Below are 24,960 nucleotides of genomic sequence, written 5' to 3' on the forward strand. Positions count from 1 at the left end.
AAAAAAAAAAAAAAAGTATGGCTTTTCTCTGAGAGAATAGTTTGTTTAGTATTATAACCTCATACAAAATTTATGCAAAGTAGTCATTTTAAGTACTGTATTAAATCTATTTCCAGAAAGCCAGGATGATATACCTGTCTCTTGGTAGGCTAGATTTCATCCTTTTTATCTAGGCCAGATCAAACTAATTAAAATTGTTCTTCTGCTTTATCTTTTATTATTTAAACACTCATTGCCCTCTGTGGTCTCACTAATGGACTAATTTCCTGAGATTATAAATTGGCATGCTTTCATTTCCAGATTGTAGCCTCTCTCTCATCATTTTTCCAATTTTTTTGATGTTTGTTTTATGCTGTATCACAAAATAGATTTCGTCATTTCTTCTTCCCTGAAATCATGTGTCCCCTTAGGATTAATGGATAAGCTGTGCATCCGCGGATATTTATCCTAACGGCACTAATCAAATTTTGTATTTTTAAAAAGCAACCATGTCTTTAAAAAAAACAAAAGTTGGCAAGACAGTTTTATTTTTTTAAAAAAGTATAGCCCATTTCCCAAAGCAAATTAGTGGAAAAGTCCATTTTTAAAAATTCCTGTATCAGTTCTATACCATAAAATTGAAATCATTGCCAATTTTTTGGCTATTATACTCTTTCTTATTATCACTTAAAAGTTGGACCAGAAAAGTATAGAAAGAGCATAATTTTAAAACATACAGCATAACTTTTTTTTCTTTTTATAGCATTAATCTTATCACTGGTCATTTAGAGGAACCAATGCCAAACCCCATAGATGAAATGACAGAAGAACAAAAAGAATATGAAGCCATGAAACTTGTCAACATGCTTGATAAACTTTCCAGGTATTGTATTCCCATCCATTTTTTGCTTGGTTTCTAAAAATGGTCTATTTCTTTGTCTCTCTCACTGAGAGTTACCATAGAACAGCAACTCTGGAAATCCATGTTGATTGGAATAGGGTGGCCCAGGCAGCAGTAGTTCAGATAGCTCTTGGCTACCACGGTTTTTCTACATGTGCCGCTTCTGGATGTGCATTCCTAAACATTTAAACTCTCAAAGCTAAGATAGGAACTACCAGAGCACTGTAATAATTAACCAACTAACCTCCCTGTCTTCAAAAAGATACTGTGAGTTAGTTTCAGTGATTTTGCTGCCGCTTGTATTTTTGTTTTAGCCTGTTTTAGTTTTTGTTTCAAATCATGATGCTTTTATTTTTTCATTTTTGATGTGTAAGTTTGCAATTATGCCTTTTTGGGTTGCTGCTGAAACCAAGAATTCTAAAATGTCATGCACCCAATAAGAAAAAGTGAAAAGAAATAGCTCAAATGAAGGATTTTCTGAAAACAGGGATTTGTACTAATTAGGAGTTCTAAAAAAAAAAAAAACTCCCCTTCCCCTCTTGCTTCACACCTCCTTCCCCTTCAAAAATAACCAGTTTTGAAAATAATTAAATCAAGTATATACTAATCAGCAACTAGTCATCTTGGAGGAGTTATTAGAAAATAATTCCTTTCATACTTGGCTGAATCACTCTATTTTCTAGTCATACATTGAGTTACTATCTTCTTTAAGCCATCTTGAATGAATGCTTCTGTGTGTTGGTGGCAGCTGCCACTTAAAGATGAATTTCTTCTGGCCATCTCCTTTTTCATAGTAACTGTGTAAAGGCTAGTATCCCTCAGTCAAAAGAAGGAGCCATTGGAATGGAAAAGCCAGAAAGCCAACCATGAAAGGGAAAGGTGGAACACAGAAACAAGCAGAGATTAAGGGTACAGCAGAGGCTTAGGGTAGAAATAGACAAGAACAAGAGACTGACATGGGGAGTGTGACAAGTATGGATATTTATCCACGCTGCAGATTATGATGCTGATAATGTGGTAGAAGTTGTTTAGGAATGAATAGCTTAATTATCTACAAAGCTAATAGGACTAGAACTCAGTAACTTCCAGCTAGCCCTTTTAAATTTTCATCCTTTCTCAAGAAGGTTAGAATTTATAGCTAACTGACTATGCTCACAGTCTTCAAAAGACATTGTTGCCTGTTTGCAAATTACATTCTCCATACCTTTGTATAGAACATAAATGTTCCCTCCCAGAAGGGATTAATAGTTACAGAGAAGATACTGATAGGGCAAACCTATAGGAGGCAGAATAAGATCAAAATGAATATATAAAGAGAAGATGTGTGCTTGGCCACTTCCAGAAGGAGCTGATGTAACTAATGAAACACAGGGGTATAAAAACAACAGGATAAGAACCAACAGAGTTGGGCCGGGCGCAATGGCTTATGCCTATAATCCCAGCACATTGGGAGGCCAAGGCAGGCAGATCACCTGGAGTTCAAGACCAGCCTGACCAACATGGAGAAACCCTATCTCTACTAAAAATACAAATTTAGCTGGGCGTGGTGGCACATGCCTGTAATCCCAGCTACTCAGGAGGCTGAGGCAGGAGAATTGCTTGAACCCGGGAGGCAGAGGTTGCCATGAACCGAGATCGTGCCATTGCACTCCAGTCTGGGCACAAAAGAGCAAAACTCCATCTCCAAAAAAAAAAAAAAAAAAAAAAGAACCAACAGAGTCCATCTGGTAGAAACTGGAGAGGAAGGGTTAGCAAGGACCTGAGTAGAACACAACAACATGACATTTAAAGCTTAACACAAATGCTATTTAACTGGGCCATCTACCCTGGATGAGTAAACTCCAAGATAGGGAAATGGAAGATAGAAGAAATAGCTGCCTAAGATTATACAATATAATCCAGATACTTGGCTTACTAATAGAGGCACTACCATTTCATAAGGCATCTCTATCACAGGCATAGAAAACAAAGGTGCTAGGTCCTTCTCCTTTTAATCTCAGGGGAATCCACATACTGTAGAAGCTGCCAACAAATAAATATACAAACGTCAAGTCTGAAATACCCAAGCTGCCACCTGATTTAAACTATGCCTCAAAGAAGATGCCTACTTATCCGGAAATACCCAGCAGATGCCCAACTGAAGGTGACACTGATTTTTGCATGTTTAAAGCAGAGCAAATATGTCTTATGTTGGCTTTGATGGTACCAATTTTGCCATTAAAGTTGAAACAAAAGGCAACCTTGAGAATAGTTCAAATCATACAGAATTTTTGCATGACGTGTGTTGGGCGTTTTACATTGTCTGCCTTTGTGTGCTTTCTAACGTTTGCTCTCACTAAATACAATCAATGACAAAACTGTATAAAGATCAGCAGTGGGCATTCCAAAGCAGTAATGCAAAGAATGAAGTCATTCTTTATGCGTCTTACATGTCTTTTGTGCTGTATTCCTCATTAGTCTTAAGTTTCTTCTCTCTTTCCACTTTTTTTTTGAGGTAAAAAAGATGCCATAAAGCCAAAATAGACTAAAGTCAGTACAATTCAGGGAACATTTACTAAGCAGCTACTCTGTGCAAGGCATCGTGCTAGGAAGCTGAGGAAGATTCAGAGGAGAATGTGACAGTCTCTGCCTTTGGAAAACTCAAATTCTAGTGGAAGAAATGACTGGAATCTAGTCTAAAATACAAGGTAGAAGGAAATAATGACAAAATGAGGTCTATGTTGAACTGTAAGCACCCAGGAAAAGGAGTAGTTCATTCTGTCTGGATGATTCAGGGTCTGTTTCACAGGAAAGCTAGCATTTGTGCTGATCCTAGAATTTTGATGTATTTAATAGAAAAATGGAAAAGTGACCATTCATTCCAGGTGGAGAGAAATTTAATCTTGTTCATAAGTCTTGGATAGTCACATACTACTTATTTCTTCTAAAGAGCTCAGGTGGTTTTATCATTATTTGATTAGTATGTTATCAGATTTATCATTGGGGAAAGCAAGTACCAAAGAATTGCCCAAAGCATTTCCAAGCTGATAACTGATGATAATTCATTTCCTTTTAACAGTTTATAAAACACTTTCACATACATTCTCTTTCTAGTTTCATTTTAAAAAAGTGAGACTAGACCTTCATTTTCCAGAACTCAAGACCTTTGCTCTGTCCACTGTGCTACTGTGTCTGTCTGTTATAGTGAGTGTTTGCCAGAACACTTCCTAATCACCCTGTCGGCATTGTACTATTGGTTAGTTCCCTCCCTTTCACTCTAGGACGTTCTGCGTTCAAACAAGTCTTTATTGTGCTAAGAGTGTACCATAGCTTTGTCTGATTAACTTTCCTTCTCAAAAATGAAATGGTTTTCTCCTGCACCTGAATTGAAAGGCATGTGAGTAAAGGATAGGGTTGGAGGTGATGTGGCCAATGAATGGACACTAGACACTTCCTTTTTTCCATCCATAGGAGAGCAGATGTGAAGGACCTGCACCAGGATGGTGGTTAGCAACAGTGGCCCGTGCCAAAGCACTTACCAAAGTGATGATGACTAAGGTTGGTCATGCCAGGTACTGTTACTGAGCCTGGTGTAGGGTATAGATGTTATTCACTACCAAAAGTATAAAACCACCAATGTAAAAGTTAAAATTACATTTCTCTTTTGCCTCCATGCTGGACATAGCTGCTGCCTCAAAGAGCTCACCACCTTAGCAGCTTTCTCTCAGCTAGATCTCCAAAGATATTGGAGGATTAGTGCTCAGATATTTTCTTCCCATTGAATACGAACTGACTTGAGTATTCCAAGTGATTTTTTTTTTTTAGTATAAGGATTGTATTTGTGATAGATGTAGATAAGGGGATTGGCAGTGCACCTAGAGGTCTAAAGAGTTGGAAAAGAATCTGAACCCTATAAATCCCATCATGTCTAGCTAGTACAGTGCCTTGTATCCTGTGGTTTCCACAGTATGTGATGATGAAATAATGAAAATAGCTGATCCCCAAATTTGAAGGGCAGTTTTTAGCTTTAAAATACTTACATGGTTTAAGACTTTAAAGTATACTTTGTCAGTTCTATTTTTTGGCCAGATGTCATAAAATTCAGGGCTAGAAAGGAATTCCATAAAGTACTTTGAGCCATGACTGGCTTATTTAAATATTGGGGTCCATAATTTCTTTAATATAGAATGATAATTGTAATATTTATCAAATATAAACATTTAAGGCCTGAGGCATGAAATTATAGAAAGCCTCATTTGACATTTTTAATGTGGGGGCAGAGATGGAAAAGCGGATGAAATTTGCCTGCCCCTTCACCTCCTCTTTCCTTCCCTGACTTCGGAAAAAATAAGCCCCTGCAACTCAAGCAGGAAATCTGAATGGGAATTGTGTAGTTAAAGCAAGCCCACTGTGCCTAATACAATTTCATTTGCCTTAGCCGTCGCACACAACTTGTGTATAATAATGGTGCCTCGTCTAGAAAAGAGAGAGCATTGACTGGCTTAAGCTTAAACTAACCAAGGGAAATAATATTTCAAGTTACAGTTTTGTTTTGACTTCTCTAATCCCCTTTAGTTTCTAAATTGGAACCAGAGCTAATTAATCCTCTATTCAACCTTATCCCATCACTGTCTAACAAGATACATTGCCTTTTTGCTTATATATTCTGCCATCAAAATCTATGTTTTAAAATTTATATAAAGATAATTATTCTACCATTTCTTCCTTTTCTTACTCCTTAGCCAATAAGTGTTTTCTTTTCTTTTCTTTTTTTTTTTTTTTGCCAGTCATTGTGTACTATTTGGAACATGACTTTTAAAATAAATGCAGGCACTAGATGTAAGATTAGTTCCCTTTAATCAAAAGATTATTTTTAAACTGACTAAGGCTGAGATAGGTAGTTTATAACCAAAAAATAACAAATACATAGTTTTTTCTTATAAATAAGTTATTTTACTCTCCTTACAAAAATATCAACGACTGTGATTACACCTACCTTTGTGATAAGTTAGTCAAGAAAATGCTTTTCAGATACATTTCATAAACATGTTCTAATTTTTAGAGCATTATAAGGTCTATTATAGATATGAAAATATAAAAATCTTGTTTTCATCAGAAAATTCTTTAGATCTACCCTGTCCAGTCTGGTAACCACAGCTATATATGACATTAGTCCAAATTGGGATGTCCTATCACTGTAAAATACTCACTAGATTTCAGAGACTTAGCACAAAAAAAGGAAAATATCTCATTTTTTTATATGGATTACATATGGAAATGATATTATTTTTGATAGATTGGGTTAAATAAAATATTAATTTTACCTATTCTTTTTCAATGTGGCTACTAGAACATTTAAGAGTACATACATTTGGCTTACGTTATATTTTTATTAGACAGTGCTATTCTACCTCATTAAAATACACTGTAAGATTGCTTGGAAATTGAATTAAGACGACTTGGATCCAGCTAAATTAATATATCCTTAAGGTGTCAGGGGAGGATTAATTTGAGAAGCTTGATATTATCTATCCTTAGGTTACATAGGACCTTTCCAGTGGCTAGACACCTCTAAGTAGGATGCCATGCTACCTTTGTGTTGCCTATTTGTAGTCATTGTTCTTTAGATCTGTAGTGGGAATAACTACTTTGAGCTCTTGGTTAAAGTACTGTCTGAAATGGGTTTTGACTAGTAGAGGAACATCAAATAAGAATCATCCCACTGGCTGTTTGCTCTTAGTTCTCCTCATTCTTTAACTTTTAAGTCTTCCTTATTGGGAAGAGCATTAAGAACTTCTGTTTCTACCTCTTTATTCAACAGTGTCAGTTGGCATGCTGACGTCTTATTAATATTTATTTTGTTAATTTGGACAACAGAGTAGAAAAATTCTGTAAATAAATTACCAAGAAATAATTTTTTAAACCACTTAAAGATAAAACTGAACTTTATTCTTCTAGTACTATACCTGATCTCTTTTTCTCTGTATTTTCTTAACCATGCTGTTTACTATGAGGTGGGTGGCAGATCTTTAGAAGCTTTGCATGTGATCTAACAGAAATGTGAACAGTGATTTAAAAAAAAAAAAAAACCAACTAATATTTATATAGTGCTTTAAGGTTTAAAAAATGCTTCCGTATACGTTATCTCCATTGATTATTAAAACAGCCCTGTGAATTAAATAGCATCAGGTATTTTTTTAAGGATTAAATGCACCAAAGATTAAGTGACTAACCCAAGTCCAGTTCTCAGTCTTGAGACTCCAGATTGTGTGTTATTGTGAGAAATTACCAACAGCTCTCAAAAGTTGTCTGATTATTTTTAAGACATTCTAAATTTTAAATAAATGAAAAACACAAAAGACAGATAATAAGCATATTTACCTTAGAAGAGAACTGAGATTTAGAGGACACGCATTACTGCTTTTTCATTCCATAGTTGAGCTCTTCGTAGGTATCAGGTCAAATGCTAAATAAATAGCTCATATTTTAAAACACAAAAAGCAAAGCTTTATGAAGGAAACAAGTAAAATTTCTGTGATTCTATGTTAATACAAGGTTTTTAAATTGTTTTTTAAAAGAGAATGATTATGGCTCTTCTGACAAATTTTCATACATGTGATCACATTAATAAAACCTAACTTAAAAAAGGCTTCCCTATGGGACTATTTACCAAAGATGTTCAACCCGCAGCCGAGGGCGCTTTTGAATGTGGTCCAACACAAGTTAATAAACTTTCTTAAAACATTATGAGATGTTTTTGCAATTTTTTTAAGCTCATCAGCCATCATTAGTGTTAAGTGTATTTTATGTGGCCCAAGACAGTTCTTCTTCCAATGTGACCCGGGAAAGCCAAAAGATTGGACACCCCTGGTTTAGACAATTCCCAATTACCTTTATAAAGTGGAAAGACATAGTGATGTGGGGACTGTACGCCATATCCATTTGTCTTGGGTAACAATATTTTTATGTTGCATATTTTACTTTCCCAATTGTACCCAATCCCAAAGCACAGTGATGAGGGCTGAGGGAAGGATCTCTGAATCCTTTCAAAGATGTAGCCTAGACCTCAAATTTGCTATGGAAAAGCTACCATGAGTCAGTGGCTTAGTGAAAGATCAGTATAACCAGTCAGCCCTGGAAAGTCATTAGATGAAAGATGAAGGATCCAGGTTCAAGCCTAAAGGACACTTTTTCAGTATCTAACTGAACATTTTAACCAGTCCAAAGGTGATAATATTATTGTTGTGAGAAAAAAAGAGGTGAAAACATTTATAAGAATATCACAAGTTATTGGGAAACCCGTTATACTTCAGTGGATTATGAACTATTCCAGTGATGCTGAAATCTTGATATAAGATGCACTCCCAGACTTTAAAAGAACTACAGAGCTTCCTTCTCAGGGCTATCACAGGCTCCATCCATTTTAACAGGCATTTTTTGAAAAGCTCTATGTTAATTAAAATGCTTTATTTATATACTAATTTCTCATCCCATCTTTCAAATGTGAAAAGGAATTAAATATGAAATGGCTAATTTAAAATGTCAGGATTCTTTTTTCCAAGTCAACCTTACATTAAGAGCAGGAATCCTGTGCCTAAGAAATGGTTCCCAATTATCCGGTCTTGGGTTTTGTTATACATTGTACAGAAGTCAACAAAACAAGTATGTAACAGAACCTGCCTAAATAGCAGCCGCCCTCATTAAAAACAGAGAATTAATCAGGGGGTGATTGAAGGAAGCAATGCCTCATATGTTTCCCCCCCTTTTCTTCTTTTCTAATCATAGAACAAAATATGTTACATAAAAGGATCGGAACTATTATGCAGTACTCAATTAGAGGGAGGTGAATAGGTCTCTAACATGCTGTTTTATCAAAAGAGCAGACTGGTGTTTGCATGACTGTTGTTTCATTACAGACCCTGTCATTAATTCCATGTGTCAATACTGCCCTGTAGTACACAGAGCAGACAAGAAAGAAGAGCCCTTGAAAACAAGGGAATGATTTTTGAGTCGTTATCAAGCTAAGTGGCAAGCGGGAAGCTGAAACTCGTATAGGTAAATTCGAAGGGACTCTTGGGAGATCTGCAAGTGGGAAACAAGAATGCATTTTACCAACTGCTTAATTATGTCCTGTTTTTCAACAAGTACACTTGAATTGAATGTTTTGTTTGTATTGCACAAAAACATGTGCTGTGGGCAAGAGTATTCTCTTGCTTTCAGGTCAAGTAAGGTGTTTTATACACATACACGTCTGACCTATTCTATAATGTGCGATTGGGTATGTTAGTATCTGAACCCCAATTTTGCACTGTCATTTTTGGGGGAAAGAGTCGTATAGGAACCAGAAGCCCTAAAAAGCAGAACCTTCTCTAAGGTTCTGAGAAGTCATATAAGCCCAGGCATCCCAGAGTATACCATACTTATAGGGAAGCGGTGGCTCAGGAAAATGTTAAAATATATCTGGAAAAAAAACCAGACCAGAATATTTTAAATATGGTGTAAATTCCGTATCTCCCATCCCTAGCTCTTTAAGAATTATTTTTTTGGTTTCCATTAGCAGTCCCAAGGGTTAGGCTGGGGCAAAATAGGGTTTCCTTTCTTGGACGTGCTTTATCTGTGTCCTCTTGCCTGGCCAAGCCCTTGTAGATTATGGTTCCTTATCGTTTAGTAAGATCAAATTTCTAAATGATGTTTCGTTCCAGTTGAACATTCTTGGAGGCTTATCTCTTCCCTGGCCAGATGCCTGATCAGATGAGAAGCCCGCCATGATACTGTCACAGTGCCTAGAATGGGCTCTTTATCCAGTAGACATCACTGTACTTTTTGATACGAGGGCAGTCTTAACTTGTGTTAAGGCCTGTGTGTAGCATTGAAGGTAAGTATGAAGGAGTTGTTGCTATGTGAATATCTTAATCCTGATACACATTTCAATATACAGTATCTCCGTTTTGCCATGATATACATATATCTGACACATAGCCATCCTTTTTAGATAGGACCTTCATAATTTAGGACCAGTAACTCTTTATGAAATGGCCTGTTTATTGATGGCCATGATTGAATTTGGATCCTTTTTGTAGCACTTGCCATTGCTTTGGTTTCCCTTTGTAATCATTTTAATCATATGCTGGTAGTCTTGCAGAAAGGGCTTTGGTCTCGGTGTATGTCTGTGACAATTTGGTAGGATGCTGTGTTTGACTCTTAGGTTTAGAATATCTGCATTAGAAACAAAGGCTTAGTAATAATGAGTTTGAGTATCTTTAAAAACCTAGCAGCTTTTTAAATAGATCAAAATTATTTTATAGCCCAACACTTAACCTCTTGAAATTAGTGTAGAATATTGGGGATCATCTTGTCCAACCACTCACTTTATAGATGGGGAGACTCAAGCCCAGAGAGGCAAGTGACCTGCCCAAGGACACCTAGCAAGTCAGTGGAACATCTGAGACCAGAATCTAGTTCCTCCGATGCCCCATATGGAAGAAGCCTAGTCTATACCAGTTAATGGTTGGGAATTCCAGGCTGTCTGGTGAAAAGGGGGCTTGACTTCTGCTGAACTGTCAGAATACCTGATGATATTAATTCATCAGGAAAATAATTACAGTTAAAATAACATGAGAATGATTCCTGACAAATGGTCTCCACTTATGCCATGTTTACTGAGCACCTGCCGTGTGCTGTGTTCTGTACTAGATACTGGCAAATCACAGCCTGAGAAGACATGGACTCTGCCCTCAAGTTGCTCACAGTCTAGTAGAGAACAAGAAATCTCTGAAAAGCATTATACAGAATTTCCTGTGGAATGTTAATCCTGTTTCTAACCCTGTAAATCTTGGTGATGAATGTGAATCTGTACCCAGAGATTTAGCTTTTTTCTTCATGGTTTAGTCATTAGGAGTCCCATTAGACACCATACCTTTTCTCTTCAGGAAAATGAAAGATAATATCAAGCACAACTAAATTTAACTCACAAACACTTATTGAGGATCTGCTATCTGCAAGGCACTGTGCTAGACACATAGGGATATGAAAATTGAGTAAAGCGTAGACATTATCTTTTTAAAATATCAGAGCAGTAGTATTTCATAGCTTTCCAGCTTTGTAATGACAGTTATTTTTAATATCCTTAGAAGTGGGGGGTAAGGGGGCACTCTTGAAATAGAAAACAAGAATACCTTTGTACTCAAGTCCAGACTTGTCAGCCTAGGATTCAAGGTCTCCATTCAAATCCTCTTTTATACCTCATCTCTTTTGAGTTTTGTTTTGTTTTTTTTTCCTTTATCTCAGCCGAGCCAGCCTGCTTGCCAGTCCCTGCACACAACTAACTCTTGCTTCTGTGCCTCTGCTTGACTAATTCTTCTGCTTCTGGGATGCCTTTCTCCCTGTGAATCCATGTCCATCACTGCCATTACAGTCTGGCCTCTGAGTCCACCTACTGCAAAGAGCCTGTGGTCAGCATCCCTGTCTCCTCCTGTGTCCCTCCCACATGTGCATAGTCCATACGACTGGTGAAGGAATATTTCTGTGGTGTTCATTAAAGCTTCCCATTCTTTGTCCACATCTTGCTGATCTAGATACAACAGATTGCAAATGAAATAGTCCAAGATTATAAATTAAACCCAACCAGGTCATTGATCAAGCCTTTTAGGAGTGAGTCTCTGTATCAAATATTTCATTTTGATATTTGTGGGCCGCTAGTTAGAAGGATAGAGGAAGAAGATGAGAAAAGTTAGGATGGGGATATGAGAAATAAACCTGGGGTCAATTAGAACAAACAGTCACACATCTGTAAATGATCCTCTCCTTCTACTCCCAGACAGGACAAGAAATCTCCTTTAAAACCAATTTCAAATACAGTAAGGGTATACTGACAAATTTTAAAGCTTAAAGAAAGCAGGGCTCTGCCTGTTAATCATCTCAAGCTTGTTAATCTGCTGTTCTGTAATTCTTTCAATATTGTTTAATGTGTGTGTGTTTTATCTTCTGAACTGACTAAAAGCTTCTTGAGGACAGGGACCATGTCTTTTATTTGCCTCTGCATATTCTTCCCCCACTTAATCCCTAACCAGCATGGGAAAACCTTCTGTAAGCACCTGAGGGACAGGAACGGCAATTTGTGGATTCTAACTACATTCCAGCCTAATGTTATACTACACACTTTGTATGTATAGTAGCCTTTTGCCCTCATCACAACTTAGTGTGAGGTACGTGTTCCTGTCCTAATTCTACAGATAAGGAAATTGGAATTCAGTGAGTTCATGTTCTTACAGCTAGTGACTGATCGATCCAGAATTAGAGCACAGCTCCATCTGACTCCAAAACCTATATGTGCTATTCACTGTACCACAATAATAACAACAAACATTTGTCCTTTACAATTCACAAGTCTTTGGTCTACATTATTATTATTATTACTACCACTACTTACATCTTCGCTAGTCAGTAGGTGCAGCCAGGATTATCACAACCCCCATTTCACTGGTAGGGAAACTGAGACTTGGAAGCTTGCCCAAGATCACACAGCTGGTAAGTGGAGGAGAATCAGGACTTCAGACAGACTTCCTGACTCCAGATCTTTTTTTTTCTTTCCATGACATCACATTGCTGCCTTAATTCATTTGCACAATGCATGATTGTATGGCCATTGTTCACTGACGCCTTTCCTACAGAGAGTAGAGCCATGTGGAGAAGAAAATAATTCATACCTTCAGAGAAACTTCCATTTTAGTGGGAGTTGATACAAAGCACCCAGAAAGTAAATCTTGAGAAGAATAGTTCACAAGTTCACAAGTAAGAATTAAATATGGGCCCATTGTTCCATAATGAAATCCTATAATTTGGCCATAAAACTAATTTAATGTTTTTAATTATTTCTGTAGTTGGATTAGGGAGCAGGGATAAAGCTGATAGACTTACTTGAAAATATTCTTCCTGGGTTTAGATGTGAAAGTGCTAGATACTTCATACAAGTTAGTAGCTAGCCCCAGAATCATTTTTTTATCAAAGAGATGCAGTAGCGTTAGTCTCAGGAGTGATGGTATATCCACCCGGCAGTTTATCACTCGATAGAATCTCTCCAGTCCCATCTGCCAGTCCTACTTTTACCTATCCCTACCCTTCGGTCCCTACCCTGCCCCTGAGTTTACCAACCCCTTCAGACCCTCAGTGTTTCATTCCCAGCAGGTTCTCCCTCTTCTCCTTTTGTGTCAGTTGTTAGTATGTAGTATCCAACATCACAAAGTCCTTTAGCACAATCAATTAGAACCAGGAATTTATTTAAAATACAGATATATGATTGATGTCAGTGCTAGAGAGAAGTTTTAATGGAAACATTGTTTCTAGCTCTCCACTGAACATTCCTACCTGGTTGTCATGTAGGCACCTCAAGCTCTTCAGGTCCTAAAATATATCAGCATCTCTCCACCAAATCTCCATCTGCTATGTCCTGGTCCCATTGAATAGAGTCACCATCCACTTGGTCATCTGAGCTGAAACAAAAGGAACTCTCTACTTACTACTCTCCTTCTCCAACCCCTTTTCCTCCCAGTGAGTGGTGAGATCTACCTCAGAAATGTTGCCTTTTCGTCCCACAACCTCAGACTTAATCCAGCTCTCTGTCTCCTCCCCCACACACTATTATGATGACTCCCCCAATGACTTGTCTATCTGCCACTAATTCCAAAGTGTCTATCATGCTGCTGCCAGAGATACTTTCTTATAAAACAAACGTAATCAAACACTCTTTACAGAGTGAAATCGAAGCTCCTTATTTTGGCATTTAAGACGTTGTTTACTATTGCATCCCAAACTACCCTTGCAGGCTTACCTCCTGCCCCTCCTTCATTGAACCTCACCATTCCCCAAACACTGGGCCTTTTCCCGGCTTCATGAGACCCCAGAGATACAAAAGATGAGCTGACACAATCCAAAAAGGTCTAAAAGATACAGAATCACACACGTCAGTGGGACCATTCGGAGCTCTTTACAGTCTCCTTTATCTGAAACGCTCTGTGCCCGTCTGCCTAGTACAGGGCCACTCACTGACACCTTATTTGGCAGTGCCCTCCCCAGGCAGCCTGGTCAGTGCTTCATCTCAGGAGCTGCCACACTTCTTTGTTCATAATTCTCTTACAGCATTTACCTCATTCTGCTCGAAATGACTTTTGCATATATTTGCTCCTCAAAGGCAGCAGCTGTACCTGGTCTTCCTTTCTTCCCAGTATATGACATAGTTCCTGTCACATAGTCATTGAACAGGTGTTGAAGACGTGAACTCAGTGTGCTCCTCCACTGCAGTTAGGGCGATTAATCCAGATGCGGTGGGCTGCAAAGATCACTGGACTGGGATTCAGGAGACCCATGTCCCAGGTCCAGCTCTACAACTAGATATGTGACCTTGGATGAGTCATTCAGTCTCCTTTATTAAAGAAGGGGGTTGGACTTAATGATCTCTAAGACCCCTTCCAACTTTAAGTTCTATGATTCTGACCCCATTTCTTGGATTGGGAAACACATTTCCTCCCTCATAATGTTCAGGAGCCTCAACTTAGCCTGTCAGACGTTCACATTTCCCAAACAAAGTTTTCAAACACTTCGAAGTTGTCTACTGGAGCTAGCCAGAGCTCTTCATCAGGCTCCTGTTTTCTTATCCATTGACCACTGAGCTGTTCTCACTCCTCCCCAGGAGGCTTCACTGTGTCTGTAACACCGTTACACTACTGTGTGACTCCCCTTCCCAGGAGGCTTCACTGCGTCTGTAACACCGTTACACTACTGTGTGACTGCCCCTCCCCAGGAGGGAGCCCTTCTTTCTCCTAGCCTAAGGGACAACTGTGAGGAGGGAGTCATTTCCCTTCCATGCAAATCTCAGCAACATCCTAGCTGCTGCCATGTGGGTTTTTGGTTATGGACATGTTTTTGGGGGGTGATGCCCATTTCTGTGATAAACAAGTTTTAAGCAGTTCATAGGGGCTCTTCAAGGCCGCTCCTAAGTACACTGCTGACCTTTTTAGGGATGGGAGGACTGGAGTTAGCAACTCAACAGGTACATTCACCATAATCTCCATGTAATAAATAAAAGCCTATGAAAAGATTAAATAAATCTTTCCTAATGCTTTTTGATTGGCTTAATCAATAATTAATCATCTTTAGATGAGGCTGTAACTTGTGGAGTAGATATAATTGGATTAGCTGAAAAGCGGCCATTGGGGAGCTTTGAAGAGATTAAAATGGCTGTCAATCCCATAATTAAACTGCCACAAACAAAAGCAATGGTGTTTTTTAAAAAGGAGGAGGAGGAGGAAAGAAAGAGTGAAAGAGAGAGAGAGAAGGAAAGAAAAGTCGGGGAGAGAGTTGGGGAAGGCCAACTAATTTGAAATGAATCAAGTACTTACGTATCACTTAGAGATTGAGGCAAAATCAAAACCAATAGATTTATTCCATTGAATGAAGTGTATGCATATCAAATCAGCCATTTAATTGTATGCTCCAACCACTGGAGCAGGTGAAATTTTGATAGCTTCAACTTCTCTAAAACAAAACCAATCCACAAACGGAAAAAAAAGAAAAGTTAATTATTCAAAACAGAAGAGACCTGCTCCTTGTCCTGAGCCCATTTAGACCTTGACTTTTCATACTTTTAATTGGCTTAGTAGGTTTGGCCTGTGTGAATGAAGTCTTTTATCTCCTCTTTTTCTTTCCATGCCCCTTTCATCTTTCCTATTACAAACACACAGAGAGAGCTGAAGGGAAAATACTTTGGTTTTTAAAGACTTTTCTTTTTAAAAGGTTGTGGATTTGGGCGGGGGGGAGGGGTGTGTGTGTGATGCTGGTGAATACTTTTTTTCTCTCTCTCTTTTATCTCTTTTTCTAGAGAGGAGTTGCTTAAACCAATGGGACTAAAACCTGATGGGACAATAACGCCTTTGGAGGAAGCACTCAACCAGTATTCTGTCATCGAAGAGACCAGCTCTGACACAGACTAAAAGCATCACCTGCTCAACTCTCAATATTGCTTTATCAGCATCTTTTCTCTGTAGCTCCAGGGGAATCTTTTCTCTAAAACATTTATGCCCTTGCTTTGGCTAGAAACACATTAACTGGTTTACTCATTGAGAATCCAGCATATTTAAGAGGTGACCCTGTGTTTTTTGCGATATTGAGGTATTCATACAGAGCTGCAGTTAGACAGGGTTACAGGGGCTAGAAGCAGAAAAAAAATTCCATTTCATCAGGATGGAATTGAAGGATTTTATTCTACAAAGCGGCCCTGGTTGAATCTGGCAATTCTTTTTGCCAAGCTTCTTAGCAGAAGATTTAGCCATGTCCTTCCCCTCACTTGTGTGAGTGGCCCCTTCTGAATCTCTCCAGCAGCCAGAGGCACATGAGAAACAGAATGAGCTGGTAAATAAAGCCTTGGGCAATCGACTTCTTAGATCAGAACTCACCAAATGGAAGCCTAGCAGCTGCTCCATAAACCTAGCCCCATTCTTCATATCAATTTTGTATAAATATATGGAAACACACACACAGCCTCAGACTTACAAACTGATTATACTCTAAAAGTTTGTATGTCACTTAGCTAAAACTTCAGAATACATTTCTCCCTATAAAGAGTTATAAATGATGGTTTAGTTCTCAGGCAGCTACAAATGCCTATTTATTCCCTAATGTACCTGAACACTAGTACCATAGAACTGAACCACCATCTGTATCAGTGCATGGGGAGTGTGCATTCTGAGGTCTAACCCGGGGTGCCAGGAACACACACATCCTCCATCCCAGCAGAGAGAATGGGGACTCCCTGAGTAGTGGGAGTTCTTTCGTGGCCTCTGCTTGGGGTGGGGGAGTCAGCAGCACCCATTTGTACATATAGGTCATTCATACATCACGTTTTAAATTGGGAACTGTGTGTGTGCTGGTGTGTGTGTGTGTTCTACGTTTCTACCATATGTGATCAGTTTAATAGTAACTTTATTTATTTAAGAAAAAGAAACACAATTAGTTACTGTTAAACTGATAAAGGCTGTTTATTTTTACTTTTAGAATTGGTCCTATGGAGAAGGAGAAAGTGAGTCATGCACTAGACAGTGGGCCTAGCTCATCAGCGGCTAAAGTTGAAAAGGGGTTGGTTTCCTGTATATATATGTATGTATATACACGCGTACATACATTCATATATATACATATATACATAATGTGCTTAACCACTGCCTTTTAAAACTTTAAATAAAACATTGGGGTTGATTCAATTTGGCCATCTGTGTGTGTTTCTTTATAGATACATGGGCTAAACAATACTATTTCACAGTTTATGCTTTTTAAAGTGCTTTTACATCCATTGTCCCACTTCTAATAGCCTTTTTAAGGACAGGTAAAGTACATGGAGTATTATGAAAAGGTCATTTATCCAGAAGTTACCTCTCTGGCAAAGCAAAACACTCGGGAATTGAATTGTAAAAGGCCTTTCAGCTGCCAGAAGAGATGTCACAAAGCTTCTTGCGACTTACTTGTGGGAGAGATCTTCAGGAATATCACTCTTAGACTTTGAACTGAAATTTGCATACGCTTCCAACATGTTTTATTAGCTGGCTTTGAAGCTCACAAAAAATGGCAAAGAAAGAGGCTGCTAGATTGAAGGCAGGCATACTGAAAGAAGAAAAAGGCCAACTGAAAACCAGATAGATGAGAAGAATAAAACTTCAAGACGTAGCAAATCTGGGACTATCTCCTTACCGAAGGATACTCTAGTTGGCCCCGAAAATGTGTGTATTAACAATATGGCCCATAGACTAAATCTCATATTGGTGACCCTGAGTTTTTTTAAAAGAAGAAATTAAATCCAGAATGCTTTATAAAAGGCTAGGAAGAAGGCAATACATGTTAGAATTTCATCCAAAATATTTGAGGAGAGGTGAGTGACCCAGGTTTTAACCAACAGCAAAAGAAATGGGCAATTCATAATTTTAGATTAAGTGAAAAAAAGTTTAGAAAAAATTCAAGTATTTTTGTTATTTCATTCTACAAATGCATTTTTAAAGTATTTTTATAATTTCTATAATCAAATAGCTTTGGCATGCATGTCAGCTTAACGAACTGAAGATGTGTTTAATGAAATGCCATCTTACCAGCTTTCTTTATGCAGAGTAAGTGTTTGAACAGTCCTGTTTCAGTAGCTGTGCTCTTCTGCTTTCAGTGAATTCTGTTTCATTTTGCATTTCTCTGCATTGGGCACCAAGCTTTGTTTTTAAAAAGAGAGAATTTGCGGGGAAGAAGATGAGTGTCTTCATCTGGCACACGGAAAAAGAACTATATCTATTAAGTGCTTACTACATGCTGGGCTTTTTATGTATGTTATCTCGTGTAACCTCACCTTATCGCATACGAAAGATCCTCTCCAGAAAGCTTGTGAAAGTCACCCCACATCACAGCAAGGAAGAGTCCAACCCTGGTGGCCTGATTCCCAGCACCGCTCCTTCCTTTTCCCCACAGTACACCTGGGCCCACACTGTGCCTCCTTAGGGCTCTGAAATGCTGGCAACAGAGTGGGGTGAGGAGGGTGGTCATTCTCAGGCCATTTTAAGCAATAACTATTTCAACAGAACTAGTTTAAAGAAGTTTTTAAGCAGGGAAGTGACCTGGAGTGGAAGTATGAGTGGGAAACTTGTTTGGTCAGCACTGGATTTCCAATGAGGACCTGGAATCCCTTAGGATAGGCCAGGGACCAAGGCCGCAGACTGGCCCCTCTGCCCACAACTCTCCTGACCTTGGAAGCAGGGTACGGAGGTGTGCGTCCTAAAATAAAGCACTGGAGCTGCTGCTACAGAGGAAGCATCACCAGATATTGTAACCCTTTCGGATGCCCAGTAGTCCTGGGAGGCAGGCAGGGCAGGTGTTATTATCTCTCCTTAATAAATGAGGACACAGACTGAGGCAGTACTAGTGACTCTAAACACCCCCTTAGTGCCACATCAGTCTCGCCACCTCCCAGGACTAGGTGTCACGTGTCTTGACCTCTTCCCCTCTGATTATAAAAGTAATATATGTTCATTGTGGAAAGTTTGGAAAATGCAGAAAATTAATAATTTACCCCAAATCCCACCAAACTGAGATCATCACTGTTAATGTTTTAGTGTATTTCCTTCCTGTATTTTTTCTATGCATATATAATTTATTTTACTACAAGATTGGGATCATGCTGTATTTACAGATTTGTATCCTGCTTTCTTTAACATATTGTGAGCATTTTCCCATGTCAATAAATATTCTTCAAAAAGTAATGGCTATATGATATTCCATTATGTGAATTGTGGCAGACGCTGCTAGTTTCCTTCCCAATATTCTTTCTAACAGAAGACATCATGACCACCACACCCATCAAAAAAAAAAAAATTTAAAAAGGTGGTGCCTGCTGGCTTTCTAGAAGGCAGCGTGAGTTGTTAGTGCTGAAGAGCAGCAGGAACTAGGGGTGGCACCAGGAGGAGCAGACTTGCTCCGCCAGACAGCACCAGTCTCACGGAAGCCTCAGCAGCACAAGTCAGAACAGTTAGAGTAAGTGCCCAGATAACTAGTTTTTGTCAAGAAGAGTTATTTGAAGGGAGCAAGGGTGCCAGGTGACTTAGAAAAGTGCATTAAAAAAAAGACATCAACCATGTTTAGTGTTTAGTCAGTTATTGGCATTAATTTTTTTTGGAGATATTCACTGCAGTTTCAGAAGTGGAGAGCACACAGGGATGGGGAGTGATGTGTGACTCTCAGGAAAAGCAAAGTAACACGTGTCAATAGTTGTGTGATAAGCACAATATGGAGAACAAAGTGTTCAAGGAACAAATTACAGGTGAGGAAGGGAGGTATTTGTAGCAATTATGAGAAGGTTTAAGGAGAGGGAGAGGTTTCTAGAGAAGACTTTAAAGTGATGTGACTCTGATGCACTGTGTTGAGTCTCTGCACCAGGTCTAAGAAACATCAAAGAGTATCAGAGCAGCCTTTCTTAAAGCACAGGGGACTGGAGATAGTGAAGCGTACATGCCCTGAATTGTCGACAATGAACATACTCTCCCGTGCGTCTAGAACGGTGTAAGCGATGTAACATTCTGAGAACTGAGAAAATAGTCACTCCATTCGCTTTCTGTGTTCTGTGGTCCAGATGAACCCTGGTTGAGAAAGGCTGTTCTAAGAGAAAAGATCAAAATTATTCTCCAACGCTTCTGGAGTCAGATTTGCATTTTCTTTTAGTGCAGCACAGTGAAGATCCTAAGCCCCACCCTGCAGCGATATCAAGACCTCAGAGACCTCTACCTTTTCTGCACTGAACTTCACAATAAGAGCTGCAAATATTTGTTGAGCAATCACTGTGCCACACACTTGAAGTTAGACTGTGCACTAACATGCACTAATATGCACAGCCTAACTTCATAACAATCTTGAGAAGTAAGCACTGTTATAATAGCTTCCATCCACTTCTCAGACATAAAGGTGTTAAGCATTGTGTGCAAGCACACAGCCCTCTCTATTTGCTTATCAGTTGATACACATAGCAAAATTTGAACTCAAGCCTGATGCCAGAGTCCATATAAATACTATGGGACCATATAAATACTATGGGAAAAACAGAATCGGGAAAGCAACACATTTTTCTTACTTCATTTCCATATCTCACACATTTCTTATCTAGCTCCCATTTGGGAACTAGTCTCAAACCTATACTCCCCAGCACACCAATCCATATCAATTTGTTCAATTAACATTGATCGAGCATCGACTATGTCCCGGGTACTCGTCAGTGTGCTGGGGTGTACAAACATAACTGAAAGGTCCTGTCCCCTAAGTGCCCACAGTGTACGAAGTCCAGAACCAAAGTCTGTGCTAAGTGTTACAGGATGCCGGGCTGAGGTGTGGCTAATGCTGGCCAGGAGGATCACAGGGGTGAGTAACAAAGTTCTGTAGGTAACATACACGTTTTCCATCTACTAGAAAAAGGCTGTTGCTACCAAAGAACTGGGTCAAACCCAAGCTCCTGGGCAAAAGGTTTACAGAACACAAGTGTTGAGTGTGATGGGAACAGCTATCCCATGCCTCACGGCTGGACACATGAGCAGCAGCCTTTCAGACATGAAAAGGACCCCACCAGGAAGAGCACTCTGGCTGCCGTATAGAGAATGGATTGGTGAAGGGACAGACAGAAGAGACCAGACAGAAAGCTGTTGCCTCTACATGGGAGGGGCAAGTAGGGCCTGGACTAGAACACTGGCAGTAGATGTAAAGAAGGGAATGGATTCAAGAAATATTTCAAAGATAAAAGAAACACACTTAGATCCTGGAGAAAGGCAAGAAAGAGCTCATTTAACTCATGGGAATGAGAATGTTCAGAGAAAAGATCATCTGAACCATTGGCTCCCAACCTGTGAACTAAACAGCTCTGGGTTTGGGAGCAGGACAGTGGGGCTGAGAGTTATTTCAAGGAGTCTGCAAATGTGTATGGTCAGTAAGCATCATTTATATACCAAATAATGCCTTGGACATGCAAGGACTCCTATTGTACAAATACTTTATATATACATATTGACATGATAAAAGCTCATTTGTATAAGTTACTACTGCATTCTTAGTATCCTTTTGCCCATCTGTATTTTCTCAGTTAAAACATGATAAGCCACTATTATGGGAAAGGAGACCCTGGAAAGTTCAGGCTTTAGAAAAAGAAATTCTCATAATTTAAAAAACGTAACTCTTAGTAACAAGTATCAGAAACTCAAAATGCACTTGCTTAGTAATGGAAGAACATGCATCTTTTGTAAAGAAAAGAGGAGATGAGCAACCAAGCTGTGGAAAGAATGGGGCGGGGTCGCAGGCACGGCTGAGACCTGAGTCTTACTACAGGAGGAGATAAAGGGATTTATCAAATCCATGCTCAGTGATGTCATGATGGGAACTTGAAGTCAACTGTGGTGGTAATGTTGACACCATGTGAATCAGCAAACACCACAAATTAGAGCTTGTATTCCCCTGGAGAGCCAATTAAACATTTACCAGCAGTCACTGTAATATACGCTGCAGAACTCCAGAATGACTTAGGAATCAGAGATACCAGTAACATCTGCAAATAAGGGTGTGGGTGGGCTTTAAAAACAGGCAAATTCCACACTCCCACCGTCCCCTTCCACACACACTCGCAAGTGTGTGCATACAACCAGGTGACTCCTAACCCACCTCCCCAGCATAAGCCAGGAGTTTCCCTGAGGAAGTTAATTCAAAAGGCTCTAGACCCCCGGACTCAGGCATAGAAGAAGACAGGGGTAGCTTACTGAAAACAAAAGAATCTGGTAAGAGACCTCACACTGAAGCACTGGATCTTCAGCCTCCTTCCCTAGTCAGCTCTAAGAATACTGGCAGCCAGGACTCTTCTAGCTGAGAAAACTGACCCAAAAGAAGAGATACAGACACTGAATATTAAGAATCCTCCAATGAAATGCCCAGATCCTACCCTTTTCACAGTCACTGAAGCCACCATTCATTCATTCATTCATTCATTCAACAAATACACACTGAGTGCTAATATCCCAAGCACTGCAGCAGGTGCAAAAGACACAACCACGAACAAAACAAAGACCCCAACCTCACAGAGCTTTTATTCTTCTGGAGAAAGACAACAAATAAATCTAAACAGCCTACTGTACTGTACTGTCACATCGAGTGATGATAAGTCCATTGGAAACAAAAGCAGAGTAAGGCCGAGGTGGAAATTTTATAAAGGGTCATCAGGGAAAGCCTCTCGGATAAATTGCTTTTTGAGCCGAGATCTGAAAGAAGTGGGAGGAAAAAGCCAAGTGAACACTTAAGGGATGTTCTCTCCAGGCAGAGGACATGGCAAGGGCAAAGGCCCTGAGGCAGCAATAATCCGGATATGACGGGAATGGCAGGGTGGCCAGTGCAGCTGGGACAAAAGAAGAAAGGAAGAAGGAGACAGGAGATGAGGTCAGAGAGACAGAATGAGTCCACATCACGCAGGCCTTGGAGAAGACACCATCAGCTCACCCAGAGCTCCCAATCAGGTTTTCCGTGTCTCACTTGTCCATGTGGAGGGACAGTCCACAGGGTCTAGACCTTTGAGGAAATCTTCTCGCATGAAAAACAGAGGCCAACACAAACCAAAAAACAGGGAGCCAAAGAAAACGTCTACGAAGCCATGATTAATTATCATAGACTTCAGCTCTAAGAAAAGAGCAGAGCAAATAAGCAAGACCTAAAAATAAATAAACCTAGAGCTGAAGAAGGCAATTAAATAAAATAGAATTAACTGATAAGCAGTACACTGGGTAGTGGTTCATTTATTTTAAAATGCAGTCATGAACCACATAATGACATTTCAGTTAACAACAGGCAGCACATATGCCCATGGCCCTATGAGATTATAATGGAGCTGAAAAATTCCTGCAGCCTAGGGACATTACAGCCATCGTGTCATCGTGGCACAATGCATTACTCACGTGCTTGTGATGCTGCTGGTGTAAACAAACCTGCTGTGCTGCCAGGCCTATACAAGTATCACACTTAATTATGTACAGAAGGCTGGGTGCAGTGTCGCACACCTGTAATCCCAATACTTGAGAGGCCAAGGAAGGAGGATTGCTTGAGGCCAGGAGTTCAAGGCCAATATAATTCAAGACCTCCCACCTCAGCCTCCTGGATAGCTGGGACCACGGGTGTGTGCCACCATGCCTGGCTAATTTTTAAAAAATATTTTGTGGAGACAGGGTCTCACTATGTTGCCAGGCTGGAGTGCAGTGGCACAATCTCGGCTCACTGCAACCTCCGCCTCCCAGGTTCAAGTGATTCTCCTGCCTCAGCCTCCTGAGCAGCTGGCACTGCAGGTGCACACCACCACGCCCAGCTAATTTTTGTATTTTTAGTAGAGACGGAGTTTCACCATATTGGCCAGGTTGGTCTTGAACTCCTGACCTCGTGATCTGTCTGCCTCGGCCTCCCAAAGTGCTAGGATTACAGGCGTGAGCCACTGTGCCCGGCCACAAAAAAAGTTTTTAAAAGTAAAAAAAAAAAGAAAAAGAAAAAAGAAAAAATTTAAAAATAGGAAAAAGCTTATAGAATAAGAACATAAAGGAAAATATGTTTGTACAGCTGTACATTGTTATTTGTGCTTTCAGCTAAGTGTTATTACAAGAGTCACAAAGTTAAAATTTTATAAAGTAAGTTACAGTAAGCTAAGGTTAATTTATTATTGAAAAAAGAAAACATTTTTTAATGAATTTAGTATAGCCTAAGAGTACAGTGTTTACAAAGCTTACAGGAGTGTGCAGTGCTGTCCGACGCCTTCCATTCACTCACCACTCACTCACTGACTCACCCACAGCAACTTCCAATCCATAGGAAGTGCCCTGTACAGGTGGACCATCTTTTATCTTTCATACTGTACTTTGTGCCTTTTCTATGCTTAGCCGTGTTTAGATACACAAATCTCTCCCATTGTGTTACAATTGCCTACAGTATTCAGTACAGTCACATGCTGTACAGGTTTGTGTCCTAGGAGGAACAGGCTATGCCATCTAGCCTAGGTGTATAGCAGGCTAGACCATCCAGGTTTGTGTGAGTACACTCTGTGATGTTCGTACAATGACGAAATCACCTAATGATAAGCTTCTTAGAACGCTTTCCTCTTGTTAAGGGCTGCCTGACTGTATACTTGAGTCTCAGAAAAACCGATAACATGCTGAGCTAGACACAGAGCATAAATATCACAAACATTGTGTGAAATTGGACAGTTCCTGGGAGCAATCCAGCTCCAGGAGGGTCAGAAAACTGAAGCCAGAGTTTCAGGCTTCTTAGGCTTCCTGTGTTTCCACTTTGCTTTCCTTTGTTTTTTATTTTTTAATTTTGTTTGTAGAAACAAGGCCTTCCTGTGTTGCCCAGGCTGGTCTCGAACTCCTGTGCTCAAGCAATCCTCCTGCCTCAGCCTCCTAATCCCTTATTTTTTAGTAAGATGTTTTTTTTTTTTTTAAGTTCTCACCAGTCTTAACCATGTTTAGGAGAGCTGTGGAAGGGGAGTTTTTTCTAACTGGTACAAAACGGCCTGGAGTTTTTTCTAAGCT

At 39.5% G+C, this 24,960-nt stretch overlaps 1 protein-coding gene across 15 annotated transcripts in view; it reads left to right on the top strand.

The window, feature by feature from the left end:
• RIC8B (RIC8 guanine nucleotide exchange factor B) overlaps nt 1–19,137 on the top strand; it is a 116,388-nt gene extending 97,251 nt beyond the window's left edge. For 4 of the 15 annotated variants that reach the window (XR_003121729.1, XM_025401173.1, XM_025401177.1 and 1 more), the window contains one exon: nt 15,732–17,109. Coding sequence is in view for 10 of the 15 variants with exons in the window: in XM_025401173.1 (XP_025256958.1) it covers nt 15,732–15,843 (112 nt within the window). In the remaining 5 variants the exon portion in view is untranslated. Of the gene's footprint in view, nt 1–742; nt 863–2,880; nt 3,024–4,330; nt 4,418–8,775; nt 8,915–9,561; nt 9,735–15,731 lie in introns of all 15 variants that reach the window. The other 11 variants (XM_025401168.1, XM_025401170.1, XM_025401169.1 and 8 more) reach the window with 9 other exon arrangements.
• The last annotated feature ends 5,823 nt before the right edge of the window (nt 19,138–24,960 follow it).

This window comes from Theropithecus gelada, chromosome 11 (genome assembly GCF_003255815.1).
Source record: "Theropithecus gelada isolate Dixy chromosome 11, Tgel_1.0, whole genome shotgun sequence".
NCBI lineage: Eukaryota > Metazoa > Chordata > Mammalia > Primates > Cercopithecidae > Theropithecus > Theropithecus gelada.